General features: G+C 46.1%; 1 protein-coding gene across 2 annotated transcripts in view; it reads left to right on the top strand.

Moving 5' to 3' along the window:
- The first annotated feature begins 7096 nt into the window (after nucleotides 1–7096).
- The window catches only part of TNPO3 (transportin 3), a 62391-nt gene continuing 54271 nt past the window's right edge, over nucleotides 7097–15216 (top strand). For both annotated transcript variants that reach the window (XM_069765431.1, XM_069765430.1), the window contains exons 1-5: nucleotides 7097–7498; nucleotides 8241–8441; nucleotides 12924–12997; nucleotides 13087–13243; nucleotides 14287–14430. In XM_069765431.1, the coding sequence (XP_069621532.1) occupies nucleotides 7385–7498; nucleotides 8241–8441; nucleotides 12924–12997; nucleotides 13087–13243; nucleotides 14287–14430 (690 nt within the window). In that variant the 5' untranslated portion in view covers nucleotides 7097–7384. The remainder of the gene's footprint in view (nucleotides 7499–8240; nucleotides 8442–12923; nucleotides 12998–13086; nucleotides 13244–14286; nucleotides 14431–15216) is intronic.

Here is a 15216-nt window from a genome sequence, read left to right as displayed (position 1 = left end):
ATATTTGTTCAGTAAATGCACTTAATACTTGATCGGGGCGCCTTTTGAATCAATTACTGCATCAATGCGGCGTGTCATGGAGGCGATCAGCCTGTAGTACTGCTGAGGTGTTATGGAAGCCCAGGTTGCTTTGATAGGTGCCCTCAGCTCGTTAGCATTGTTGGGTCTGGTGTCTCTCATCTTCCTCTTGACAATACTCCATAGATTCTCTATGGGGTTAAGCTCAGGCAAGTTTGCTGGCCAATCAAGTACAGAGATACTGTTGCTTTTAAACCAGGTATTGGTACTTTTGGCAGTGTGGACAGGTGCCAAGTCTTGCTGGAGAATGAAATTTCCATCTCCCAAAAGCTTGTCGGCAGAGGGAAGTATGAAGTGCTCTAAAATTTCCTGGTAGACGGCTGTGCTGACTTTGGTCTTGATAAAACACAGTGGACCTACACCAGCAGATGACATGACTCCCCAAATCATCACTGATTGTGGAAACTTCACAATAGACCTCAAGCAGCTTGGATTGTGGCCTCTCCACTCTTCCTCCAGACTCTGGGACCTTGATTTCCAAATAAAATGCAAAACTTACTTTTCATCTGAAAACAACACCTTGGACCACTGAGCAACAGTCCAGTTTTTTTCCTTTGCCCGGGTAAGACGCTTCTGGCGTTGTCATGAGTGGCTTGACATAAGGAATGAGACACTTGTAGCCTATGTCCCGAATATGTCTGTGTGTGGTGGCTCTTGAAGGAATGACTCCAGCAGTAATCCACTCCTTGTGAATCTCCCCCCAATTTTTGAATGGCCTTTTCTTAACAATTCTTTCTAGGCTGCGGTTTTCCCAGTTGCTTGTGCACCTTTTTCTACAACACTTTTTCCTTCCACTCACCTTTCCATTAATATGCTTGGATACAGCACACTGTGAACAGCCAGCTTCTTTAGCAATGACCTTTTGTGGCTTACCCTCCTTGTGGAGTGTGTCAATGGCTGCCTTCTGGACATCTGTCAAGTCAGCAGTCTTCCCCATGATTGTTCCATACAAGAGAAAAGTGAACTGCACTAGAGATGGTATACAGTGGGGCAAAAAAGTATTTAGTCAGTCAGCAATAGTGCAAGTTCCACCACTTAAAAAGATACTACTTTGTAATATATCCTTTGTTGGCAATGACAGAGGTCAAACGTTTTCTGTAAGTCTTCACAAGGTTGCCACACACTGTTGTTGGTATGTTGGCCCATTCCTCCATGCAGATCTCCTCTAGAGCAGTGATGTTTTTTGCTTTTCACTTGGCAACACGGACTTTCAACTCCCTCCAAAGGTTTTCTATAGGGTTGAGATCTGGAGACTGGCTAGGCCACTCCAGGACCTTGAAATGCTTCTTACGAAGCCACTCCTTCGTTGCCCTGGCGGTGTGCTTTGGATCATTGTCATGTTGAAAGACCCAGCCACGTTTCATCTTCAATGCCCTTGCTGATGGAAGGAGGTTTGCACTCAAAATCTCACGATACATGGCCCCATTCATTCTTTCATGTACCCGGATCAGTCGTCCTGGCCCCTTTGCAGAGAAACAGCCCCAAAGCATGATGTTTCCACCACCATGCTTTACAGTAGGTATGGTGTTTGATGGATGCAACTCAGTATTCTTTTTCCTCCAAACACGACAAGTTGTGTTTCTACCAAACAGTTCCAGTTTGGTTTCATCAGACCATAGGACATTCTCCCAAAACTCCTCTGGATCATCCAAATGCTCTCTAGCAAACTTCAGATGGGCCCGGACATGTACTGGCTTAAGCATTGGGACACGTCTGGCACTGCAGGATCTGAGTCCATGGTGGCGTAGTGTGTTACTTATGGTAGGCCTTGTTACATTGGTCCCAGCTCTCTGCAGTTCATTCACTAGGTCCCCCCGCGTGGTTCTGGGATTTTTGCTCACCGTTCTTGTGATCATTCTGTCCCCACAGGGTGGGATTTTGCGTGGAGCCCCAGATCGAGGGAGATTATCAGTGGTCTTGTATGTCTTCCATTTTCTAATTATTGCTCCCACTGTTGATTTCTTCACTCCAAGCTGGTTGGCTATTGCAGATTCAGTCTTCCCAGCCTGGTGTAGGGCTACAATTTTGTTTCTGGTGTCCTTTGACAGCTCTTTGGTCTTCACCATAGTGGAGTTTGGAGTCAGACTGTTTTAGGGTGTGCACAGGTGTCTTTTTATACTGATAACAAGTTTAAACAGGTGCCATTACTACTGGTAATGAGTGGAGGAAAGAGGAGACTCTTAAAGAAGAAGTTACAGGTCTGTGAGAGCCAGAAATCTTGATTGTTTGTTTCTGACCAAATACTTATTTTCCACCATAATATGCAAATAAATTGTTAAATAAACAGACAATGTGATTTTCTGGATTTTTATTTCTCAGTTTGTCTCCCATAGTTGAGGTCTACCTATGATGTAAATTACAGACGCCTCTCATCTTTTTAAGTGGTGGAACTTGCACTATTGCTGACTGACTAAATACTTTTTTGCCCCACTGTAAGTCCCTAATAGAAGTGAAATGGCCTTTTATTTAACTGAATACTTTCAGCTATGCAAACAGTTTGTGGTGCTCAGCACAGGATAAACATGTGAATCTGATGCTTAACGATTGTGGAGCCTACTGAAACAAACTAAGGGCCTTTTTTAAATGCTTAGGAAGCATTTGCACGTGTTTTTTGTCAAATTATTCTAATTTACTGATATAATGACTTTTGGGCTTTCATTGTAAGCCTAAATCATCAACACAAATAAACACTTGAAATAGATCACCCAAAAAATAAAAAAAATATATAAGTTCAAATGACTCCACTTTCACCCCATTCAAAATAATAACAATAAAAAAATCAAACATACAGTACAGACCAAAAGTTTGGACACCTCATTTAAAGATTTTTCTGTATTTTCATGACTATGAAAATTGTGCATTTACACTGAAGGCATCATAACTATGAATTAACACATGTAGAATTATATACCGTACTTAAAAAAGTGTGAAACAACTGAAAATATGTATTATATCCTAGGTTCTTCAAAGTAGCCACCTTTTGCTTTGATGACTGCTTTGCACACTCTTGGCATTTTCTTGATGAGCTTCAAGAGGTAGTCACCGGGAATGGTTTTCACTTCACAGGTGTGCCCTGTCATGTTTAATAAGTGGGATTTCTTGCATTATAAATGGGGTTGGGACCATCAGTTGTGTTGAGTTGAAGTCTGGTGGATACACAGCTGATAGTCCTACTGAATAGACTGTTAGCAGCTTTTTTCTTGCCATAATACAAATTCTAAGTAAAGAAAAACGAGTGGCCATCATTACTTTTAAGAAATGAAGGTCAGTCAGAAAAATTGGGGAAATTTTGAAAGTGTCCCCAAGTGCAGTGGCAAAAAAACCCATCAAGTGCTACAAAGAAACTGGCTCACATGAGGACCACCCCAGGAAAGGAAGACCAAGAGTCACCAAGGCAACAAGCAGGAGAGACTTGTTTGGGCTAAAGAACACAAGGAATGGACATTAGACCAGTGGAAATCTGTGCTTTGGTCTGATGAGTCCAAATTTGAGATCTTTGGTTCCAACCACCGTGTCTTTGTGCGACGCAGAAAAGGTGAACGGATGATGGACTCAACATGCCTGGTTCCCACTGTGAAGCATGGAGGAGGAGGTGTGATGGTGTTGGGGTGCTTTGCTGCTGACACTGTTGGGGATTTATTCAAAACTGAAGGCATACTGAACCAGCATGGCTCCCACAGCATCTTTCAGTGGCATGCTATTCCATCCGGTTTGCGTTTAGTTGGACCATCATTTATTTTTCAACAGGACAATGACCCCAAACATCTCCAGGCTGTGTAAGGGCTATCTGACCAAGGAGAGTGATGGGGTGCTACGCCAGATGACCTGGCCTCCACAGTCACCAGACCTGAACCCAATCGAGATGGTTTGGGGTGAGCTGGATCGCAGAGTGAAGGCAAAAAGGGCCAACAAGTGCTAAGCATCTCTGGAAACTCCTTCAAGATTGTGCAAGACCATTCCCGGTGACTACCTCTTGAAGCTCATCAAGAGAATGCCAAGAGTGTGCAGAGCAGTCATCAAAGCAAAAGGTGGCTACTTTGAAGAACCTAGAATATAAGACATAATTTCAGTTGTTTCACAGTTTTTTCTTAAGTATATAATTCCACATGTGTTAATTCATAGTTTTGATGCCTTCAGTGTGAATGTACAATTGTCATAGTCATGAAAATACAGAAAAATCTTTAAATGAGGTGTGTCCAAACTTTTGGTATGTACTGTACACGTTTGGTATTTCCACGTTCAGAATCGCTCAATCAATATAAAAAAAGAATTAACCCGATTACTAAATGGCATAACGAGAAAAAAATTCAAAACGCCAGAATTATGTTTTTTTGGTCGCCGCAACATTGCATTAAAATGCAATAACGAGTGATCAAAAGATCGCATCTGCACCAAAATGGTATAATTCAAAACATCAGCTCGGTGCTCAAAAAATAAGCCCTTAACCAACCCGAGATCACAAAAAATTTATTTTTTTTAACAAACTTTGGATTTTTTTTCACCGCTTAAATAAAAAAAGAACCTAGACATGTTTGGTGTTTATGAACTTGTAATGACCTGGCGAATCATAAAGGCAGGTCAGTTGTACCATTAGTGAACATGGTAAAAAAAAGAATCCAAAAAACGTTGTAGCATTGCACTTTTTTTTGCAATTTCACCGCACTTGGAATATTTTTTTCACGTTTTTGAGTACCAAGGTATGGTAACACCAATGGTGTCGCTCAAAAGTACAACTCGTCCCGCAAAAAACAAGCCCTCACATGGCCATATTGACGGAAAAATCAAAAGTTATGGCTTGGGAAGAAGGGGAGCGAAAATCAGAAACCAAAAGCGAAAAAGGGTTGCGGTGCGAAGGGGTTAAAAGCACTAACTGTCATCAGGTGAGGTTGGGACAGACGCACACAAAAGGGCAATACCGCAAGAGAAATGAGAGAGAAGAGAGTGATGGTTGTGTATGGACAAAACACCTATAAGAGCCTTAGCATCCGCGGTTACCACCCCGTGGCTGGAGGAAAAATTCTTCCAGATAGCAATTCAATTCAGTGCAGAGATCAGGGTACCTGGGCTGCACTTGCAGAAATAAAGAATCCTTGATGGTGTAAAATTAAGATTTTTATTACACCAACGCGTTTCGGCGGCTTTTTTTGAAGGGAAAATAGCAAATGTAATGTTTTTTTTTTGCATTAGAATTGTCGCCAAAACACGTTGGTGTAAGAAAGACCTTCATTTTATACCACGGAGGATTCTTCTTTCACACAGGTGCAGCCCAGGTACCGTGATCTCTGCACTAAAGTGAGCCATCTCCTGCCTCGGGAATAGGGAAATCTGTCTGCACTAGATGCAGATTTTAACCCTTAGTTGCTCAACCCTAGCGGAGAAGGAAGCGGATTCCTCTGATCAGATATATCAAAGTTTCTTATTTTCATGTGGAATATTGATTTATGAAAGAAAAGTGATGAGGACGGTTCCCAGCGAGACCACAACATGACTGTGACCATGCAGACGACTGGAATGCCACAGATGGAGCTGCACATCTGTCCACTCAAGTATGGGATGCCTGTCCATCACCTGCCTCTCTGCAAGGATCCACCCTGAGCCCACAAGACACACAGTCTGCTCAGTGCCAGGCTGAGTCAACGGCACACACAGTCCGCTCAGTGCCACCCTGAGCCCACGGCACACACAGTCCACCCAGTGCCACCCTGAGCCCACGGCACACACAGTCCGCTCAGTGCCACCCTGAGCCCACGGCACACACAGTCCACCCAGTGCCACCCTGAGCCCACGGCACACACAGTCCGCTCAGTGCCACCCTGAGCCCACGGCACACACAGTCCGCCCAGTGCCACCCTGAGCCCACGGCACACACAGTCCGCCCAGTGCCACCCTGAGCCCACGGCACACACAGTCCACCCAGTGCCACCCTGAGCCCACGGCACACACAGTCCGCTCAGTGCCACCCTGAGCCCACGGCACACACAGTCCACCCAGTGCCACCCTGAGCCCACGGCACACACAGTCCGCTCAGTGCCACCCTGAGCCCACGGCACACACAGTCCACCCAGTGCCACCCTGAGCCCACGGCACACACAGTCCACCCAGTGCCACCCTGAGCCCACGGCACACACAGTCCACCCAGTGCCACCCTGAGCCCACGGCACACACAGTCCGCTCAGTGCCACCCTGAGCCCACGGCACACACAGTCCACCCAGTGCCACCCTGAGCCCACGGCACACACAGTCCACCCAGTGCCACCCTGAGCCCACGGCACACACAGTCCGCTCAGTGCCACCCTGAGCCCACGGCACACACAGTCCACCCAGTGCCACCCTGAGCCCACGGCACACACAGTCCACCCAGTGCCACCCTGAGCCCACGGCACACACAGTCCACCCAGTGCCACCCTGAGCCCACGGCACACACAGTCCACCCAGTGCCACCCTGAGCCCACGGCACACACAGTCCACCCAGTGCCACCCTGAGCCCACGGCACACACAGTCCGCTCAGTGCCACCCTGAGCCCACGGCACACACAGTCCACCCAGTGCCACCCTGAGCCCACGGCACACACAGTCCACCCAGTGCCACCCTGAGCCCACGGCACACACAGTCCGCTCAGTGCCACCCTGAGCCCACGGCACACACAGTCCACCCAGTGCCACCCTGAGCCCACGGCACACACAGTCCGCTCAGTGCCACCCTGAGCCCACGGCACACACAGTCCGCTCAGTGCCACCCTGAGCCCACGGCACACACAGTCCGCCCAGTGCCACCCTGAGCCCACGGCACACACAGTCCACCCAGTGAGACACACTCATATACACATACACACTCCGCTCAGTGCCAGTTCCGTGGGGACGTCACTCCTGCTAAGACTGCGGATATGAGCTGTGCTGAGGGATTCGGGCTCGGCTCTCACCAGGTTCACCCCTACACAATGAGTAACACTTGCTTCCGCTTTCTTAGTTCCGTACAGCTGGGGGGCGTTGATGAGCGGCGGACCGACAGGAAGTGGCTGCTGACGTACGTCCTGCCCGGGAAGCAGCCGCCTTCCTGAGGTGCTGGAGAGGTGGGGAGGCTGCGTGTGACGGGTGAGAACACCCGCTTCTGCTGCTGTGTACGACCCTGTTTGGCTCCTGCTCTCTGCCATCCCCGGGGAGAGCAGGCGGAACGGCGCCGCGCTGAGAACGAGTTGCTGGTCGGACACGTTGCTGGTGCACAATCTCAGTTCCGGCCGAGGAAGAGGATGAGTCGTGGGGAGCGGCGGCTGTAAGACACTACGAGATCTAGCGTGCACGCTGAGCTATGGAGAAGCCGGCCCTGCAGACCGTCTACCAGGCCGTGCAGGCGCTCTACCACGACCCGGACCCCAGCGGGAAAGAGAGGGCATCGCTCTGGCTGGGAGAGCTGCAGAGATCGGTGAGAGGCCTCATGGACCATTCCTGGGGGGCAGGGGAGCTCGGGATGGCTGCACTGGAGAGAGTGGGGCCCCTGGAGATGTCCTCCTGGACTGGGCAGATGTCTGTCCTGGTCCTCAGACAGACCGGTGTCCGCACAGGACCAGATGAGTTGTCACATCAGGCTGGCAGAGGTCCGCTCGCCCGCCATACAGACCATCGGTCCTGTACACAGCCATCCCCCAGCAACTATGGGGTTAAATGGGGTCAGCCACCATCTTCCTCCTGTAGGACTCGGAAGTGTCTAAAATGGGCCCATTTGATCCAGGAGACTGTTAGTGCCAACCTCCTGGCACCTGTTGATCCATTTTTCCACCTCCCTGGCTCGTACGCCGAGGATAGATCAGACATTTACCTGCCATTACTCTCGTAGAGCTCGATGTGAATGATGGCCTCTTTCCCCATGACAGAACTGCGCAGGGAGGGAGATGTGTGCAGTAGTGCAGCCTCAGGATCGGGCCTGGTGAATGTTCTCTTGGGGGAGATATTCTGCACTGTTTTCATGTTTCCCATTTGCTGTCCCTGGCCTTTTATAGTTTTCCTCCAGTCGTTCTCCTTTGGGACATGTTTACATTGGGTTTATTCACAGTGTTTTACAGCCTGGTTTGCGGACATGTCAGTCATCCCATGGCTCCGTAAATCTCGCACAGTTGATAAAGCATGCTGGAAATATTGTCTGACTTTCTTTACTGTCTCGTTCATAGGTGTTTGCTTGGGAGATCTCGGACCAGCTGCTGCAGATTCACCAGGATGTGGAGTCTTGCTACTTTGCAGCACAAACCATGAAAATGAAGATTCAGACCTCTTTTTATGAACTGCCCGCAGACTCCCATGCTTCCCTGCGGGACTCCTTGTTGTCCCATATACAGAACTTGAAGGACATGTCACCTGTCATTGTAACTCAGGTACAGTTCTATGCACCATAGTCTGGAAACATGAGGGAAAGCTGTAGACCCCTGGCCAGTCTGTGCCACCGTTTCTCACAATACTTTGTCAAACGTGTGATAAAATTCCTATACCCTAGTTCCACAAATACAGAGAAGGTCTGTCTATTGCAGCGCACATTTTCCTTTTCTAGATTGGGTTTCCTTTTCACCCACTTTAAAACAACGAAAACTGCAGAAATAATTGGAAATCTTTTTTTTTCCTCTTGATGCCCAAATACTGTTTCTTACGCTGTGTTAAGATGGCGGTAATTTCTGGTCTATATGGACCACAATTCACGTACTGATTTCGGGCCCCCTGATCCAGGCTTACAGTCTCACAGGTGTATAAGAGGCTGTGAGGTGGCTCGGGAGGCCCCTGTCAGTACTTGCGTTACGTAGTCCCAAGAATAAACAGTCGCACTCAAAGTGCCTTTAGATTTTGCAAAGAATGTGGCTTTTTTTATTTTCAAAACACCAAAATAAAAGATTCACCGCAGTGGCATAAGGTAACGTTTCGACCCGCTGGGTCTTTATCAAACCCTACTCATAGTAAAGAAACAGGTAGATGACATGTTCCCATGTGAAGTACTGGAGTCCCGTTAGGGGCTGCTTGTGCGCTGCATCTGGCGTCTGCGGTGTTTGTGACTTCAGATGCAGCGCACAAGCAGCCCCTAACGGGACTCCAGTACTTCACATGGGAACATGTCATCTACCTGTTTCTTTACTATGAGTAAGGTTTGATAAAGACCCAGCGGGTCCAAACGTTACCTTATACCACTGCGGTAAATCTTTTATTTTGGTGTTTTGAAAATAAAAAAGCCACATTCTTTGCAAAACCTAAAGGCACTTTGAGTGCGACTGTTTATTCTTGGGACTACATTTTGGTGGAATATTTCCACGTCCAGTCAGCACCATCATAAAGCAAGAGTGCACGTCTTTTTCTTCTCTATAGTACTTGCATTACGGACTGTTTTCTGCCATGAACCTGACATGAACTCTGCCTTAGGGCTGCTTTCCACTTGCGAGATAAACGTCCGTGTCTCACATGTGAAAACCAAGCTGTGGCGCCGGCACTTGGGAGCGCAGAGTGTGGCTGCATAGCAATACATGGATTAGCACGCTCCGCTTCCAAGTGCCGGCGCCACAGCTTTTTCACATGCGAGACACGGACGTTTATCTCGCAAGTGGAAAGGAGCCCTTAGAGGGTAGTCAGACAGTCTTATAACTTGGATGTGGATTGCAATGCTGAGAATGGCCGACGGCTTTCTCCACCCGAGCAGCACAGCATCTATTTTTGTGCAGCTGCAACACTTGGGTCAGGAGAGCCGACAGCCAGTCTGAGCATTGCATTGCGATCCTCATCAGTTATATGGCCGTGCGCCTCGTCTCTTAAATTTTATTTTGTATTTTTGTCTCAACACTTGATTGGTTCAGGAAGCTGTAACGGTGTCTCAAGTGGCAGCACCAAGTACCCGGAATCACGGGCTAAAAGGGTTCTATCATTGTGTAATGAAGCATTTTTTCACATCTGTCCATCATATACCTATATAATCACACTGCCTACAGCACTGCTCATGTGCTAGTTACCAGTGCCATACACAGTGTTACTGCAGGCCGCTGGTGGACGTCTGGTCCCATTTTTCCTATAAAGCTGCCATATTCCGGTCTAATATCATATGAAAAGAAGGAGGTGCACACGGAACTAAATTTATAAGTACATTTTAATTTCATATATCGAAAAAAGGGGGGGCAGGACAGGTACAGGGGGATATAAAAGGTGAGTGGTGGCTAAAAGCCAATAAAATTAGGACTCCATGGGTTGGTATGGAATAGGTGCGTAGTACTATAAGTAGCATTGGTTACATATTAATGAGTCATGATAATACAGAAAATATTAGAGGCTGGCATTTTCCTTGGGTTTTAAGCCATGATACATAAGATTCCTGAAAACTAAAAATTGCCTGAAGTATGTAATAAAGTGCTAAGTGCAAATTATATAAAGACCAATAATCTGGCAGCAGTTAAATTATATTATTAAAATCAGACGCTAATATATCACTGAGACCAGGATTGTAGCAGCAATAATTCATGATCAGGTGCAAACACTAATGAATTACAATATAAGCCAGATTCTAGCAGCAGTGAAATATACAATCTTCCAGGAATCTTATGTATCATGGCTCAATTCCCAAGGAAAATGCCAGCCTGTAATCATGTTGTATTATCATGGCTCATTAATATGTAAGCAATGTTACTTGCATTATAGTATTACGCACCTATTCCATGGTGCCCTAATTTCTTGGCTTTTAGCCACCACTCACCATATATACTCCTGTACCTCTCCCGCCCCCTTTTTTTTTCGGTATGTGTAATAAAATTGTATTTATATATTTGTTTCCTTGTGCGTTTTCTTCTTTTTATATGATATTCAGCATGGGACATACTACAGTCCTGTGTAGGGTACCCAAGTTAAACGCAAGAGAGCCAATTAATTAAAAGTTGATTTTATTACGTTGGTACCATACCAGAGGCCAAACCTTTCGATTGTGCTTCATATTGCGGACTAGTGCCATCCGGTGAGGGGGCAGCACTTGTGGAAAGAGGACATTGGAGCTACTGTAGCAGTTGGGATATACCAGTAGTTTGGATACTTGCAACACATATAAACATATAACACAAATAATTAGAAAGTAGCGAACTCCTTCAATACAGCAGCATAGTGTTTCCTAATGCTGGTCTGAAATGTTTTCTAGCATGCAGAGATTTGCTTGTGCTACAGTAGTTTTAGGTATAGTCTTTCATCTTCTGAGAGTAAATCAGGCTATTCCACTGATTGCAAGGAAAAAATGTTGGAGAATGTCCTGATAATGAATGAGTGTATGGACACAGCTGAGGACGCTCCCTTCCAGGTTATTTTTCATGACCAGAAGTATGTGGACACCCTTATAATTGGTAGGTTCTGGTGTTTCAGCCACACCCATGACCTTCCGGGTGGCATAGGATGTCACCATTCCATCATAGTTAGCTCATGAACTTTCTGCTGCCGCTGCCCCAGATAACTGCGAGTCCTGTTGTAAAGTAGAAATGTTCAGATCGGCACGGACACGGCATTCATTATCAAGTCTCATCCTGATGCATCAGTACAAGAACTGTCGTCAGGAGATACGTTGATTGTGTTTACATGGCGCAATGCCAGGCATCAACTAGAGTAAGTGGAATACTTGTAGGGCCCGATTTATCAAATCAATTTCATGTGAATCTTGTGTAATTCTTGCACACTTTGGCTTTTGGTATTTTTGCGTTAGTTTCTCCGAGCTTCGCCAGAATGTCTGGAAAGGAGCAAAGTAAGGGCTTGACGCCACAGCTCGTCAGCTTCATGACGAGCTGTGTCATTCTGTACGCATGCCACTCATCAGATGCTCCCGCTTCATGACGAGACATGCACTTCTCAATGAATCGGGTGCATCTGATTCCTGCACATCCCATCATCAAGACCGGAAAGAATATTTCCAGTCGTAATGAATCAGGGCTGTAGTGTATTTTCAGGTATCATTTTTGCCATAATTTTTGTAATTGAAGCAAAACTGCCAAAGTATTTTTTACAACAGTGGTGCAAAAGACAGTTTCTGTGTGACCACCCTTATTGAAGATATAGTGGAAAACTAAAGCAGTCTTCCTTTGTAACCAATGAGTTGTTCCTTTTATTTTCTGCATTAATATACGGGTCCCAAAAGACCCGTGGAAGTGCTGTAATACGCAAAACGCCAGTCGTCCATAACGCACCCTGCTTTTTCGCGCTCATGTTGAGAAAATAAAACTATGAGTTCATGGATAGCGAGTGCAACTTATATTTTCTTACATATTCCAGTTTTGGCCACTTAGTCAAATTGAGCACCACATTTTCCAGTGTCTGTCCTGTGCCCGACAGGGAGGTGTCCTGGTAATGCCAAATTTGTTCTCTTATCGATTCCTGTTCTTTTTATTGTCAACGGCCTTCGTATGAGCTGTGGGCAAATGTTCTGTTTCTCTTTTTGAACTGGTTTTGTAAGATCGCCACCTTTACCATTGGAGTTGTGTGGCACATGTCAGGCAACCCATTTACTTCTAAGAGAAGGTCAAATATTCTACTTGGTTAAAGATATGTCCTCTAACTCCAATGAAGAAAAATCCTGCTACTATAGCACAGCGTCTCTTAACTCCTGTCATCTAAACCAGGCAGCGCCTCCGCAGTTGGTATCCTCTCTATAAGGCTGGGGTCACACGAGCATATAGCATCGGATGCGAGATGTTAATGACACTCGGCTCCCGCTCTGCTGACTCTCATGCCATCGTGCTATAAGAACTGACTGTGAACTGCGCCAAGAAGCATACAATATTATGACCACATTTGGGGCGCAACTCCATATTAATACCTATTTATGATTGGTAAGAAATTAAACTATGTTTGCTTTTGTCGTTTAGCTGGCTTTAGCAATAGCAGATCTGGCCCTGCAGATGGCTTCTTGGAAAGGCTGTGTGCAAACACTTGTAGAAACGTAAGTACTTGGCTCTGGCCTGCCCTTTATGTTCCTCTCTGTCCTGCACAATGATGTCTTGTTCCTCACTGAGCTGATGTTTCTGCCAGGTATAGTAATGATGCCTCGTCATTACCCTTCCTCTTGGAGATCCTTACTGTGCTGCCTGAGGAGGTGCATAGCCGATCCCTGCGAATCGGTGCTAATCGTCGTGCTGAGATCATTGAGGACCTGGCGTTTTACTCGAGCACTGTGGTTTCTCTTCTGGTATGGGAATTCTTTTCATTGCTGTGTTGATGAAGGTCCTTACCTGTAGGATGTTGACACTATGTTGAAAAAAAAAAAATAGCATTTCCGATAATCTTTTGGAATTGTTATTTTGTATTTATATTCTGGTATACCAACTCTCTTTTTAGGGGGGTGAACATATTTCTTGAAACTGAATTTGGCCCCCTTTACTGGGAACGCAACGCATGTAGTGTGTGTGTGTGTGTGTGTGTGTGTGTGTGTGTGTGAGGCTTTTAGGGTATGTGCACACGTTGCAGATTCCCTGCAGATTTTGTGCGGATTTCACCTGCGTTTTTACACCTGCGGATTCCTATAATGAAATAGGTGTAAAACGCCGCGGAATCCGCACAAAGAATTGACATGCTGCAGAAAATAAACCACTGCGTTTCTGCTCGGAATTCTCCGCAGCATGTGCACAGCGGATTTGGTTTTCCATAGGTTAACATGGTACTGTACACCACATGGAAAACTGCTGCGGATCCGCAGGGCCAAATCCGCAACGTGTGCACATACCCTTAAAGTACAAGCCGGTCATGGACGTTATTCCCATCCCATAAAATTATGGCATGTCACAAGGTTATGATAATGTGTGCAAACTGTAAAGCACTGTGGAATATGTTAGCGCTATATAAAAATAAAGATTATTATTATCCTATTGATTGAGGGGATTGCAAGTGGTGTAGCTACATCCCCGTTTGGTGGTGTGCCAGAGGGTGGACCCACCATAAAGTGATAGCAGCTTTAGCATGCCATCACTTTTTTTTTTTTTTTTTAAAGGAAATGTGCCTTTAATTTGGTGTTGGATGCTTTTTGCTGCTGGTGGTCCTCGTAGTGAGCAGGGTAGTTCCACACAAGAACGAAATACCAGCCTGTTTATATCAATGTTATGTGGACCTGAATTTTCCATGTCTTTCCCTGTAATTATTGCTTGGGCTCTTTTATTGACTGCACCGCTTGTTACAGCTTCGCTTTGTTTTTTATACGCATCGGTGCATGATAACTTTTTTTTTTCTACTCTTTAGATGAACTGCGTAGAAAAATCTGCTGGCAATGAGAAAATGCTGATAAAAACCTTCAGATGTTTGGGTAGCTGGTTTAATTTGGGGGTCCTAGACAGCAATTTCATGGCAAACAATCGACTCTTGCTGCTCCTCTTCCAGGTCCTGGTAAGTAATGGCAGAAACCCATTTAATGCAGGGGCTTGTGTGCGTACGTGTGACGGCCCTCCACACTCATGTTTTGAGCTTCCTCTTGATGCATCTACCACACACACAGCTCTGACGGAGGGCTGACCTATGTCCTTACTGTGAGTTCTGCTGCCTTTAGGCCTCCATTGTAAGCAGTACTCAGTGCTGAATACTCAAAGGGGTGTAATGAATTTTTGTTGTACCTTTCACCCCCATAGTAAAAAGCTGTTGATCCTCTTCAGAATCGCTGGGTGGCAAAGCTGCTGGGGCGAGACCTCATTACTGTGCTGTTTGCCAGCACTCTCTGCATCGCGCTGTTTGCTCTCACTTTCCTTCAGGCAGCACTGCTTGCTCGGGAGTGCGCATTGGCTACAGTCCTATCCGGACACAGCCAAACTGTTCGTGACCAGCACTACCGAGTAAACCATAGAGTAACAGGTACAAGGATGAAGAGATCGCCCCAGGAAACACAACATGCTGCTCTGACGGAGGACGAGCATGTACTGAGACAGTGTATATAGGGAGTGAGACCTGACCCTCATCAAATATCCGTATTCAGCCAGTGCAGCGCTGAGTACGAAACACACACATAACCATGGTACATATGGGGAAAATAGTGAAACAAACTAATGCATTAAAAATGTAAAAAATTGCTTGGGTTATTTGAAGCAATAAAATGTTGAGTTTAAGGTTTACTGGCCCTATTTGACCTCTGTTGGGCAAATGAACCACTATGGATACACTTGGTGTGTACATTGGATGCTT

The sequence above is a fragment of the Ranitomeya imitator genome, chromosome 4 (genome assembly GCF_032444005.1).
Source record: "Ranitomeya imitator isolate aRanImi1 chromosome 4, aRanImi1.pri, whole genome shotgun sequence".
Classification (NCBI taxonomy): Eukaryota; Metazoa; Chordata; class Amphibia; order Anura; family Dendrobatidae; genus Ranitomeya; species Ranitomeya imitator.
The sequence above is the reverse complement of the archived record's forward strand: the minus strand, read 5'-3'. Positions and strand labels throughout refer to the sequence as shown.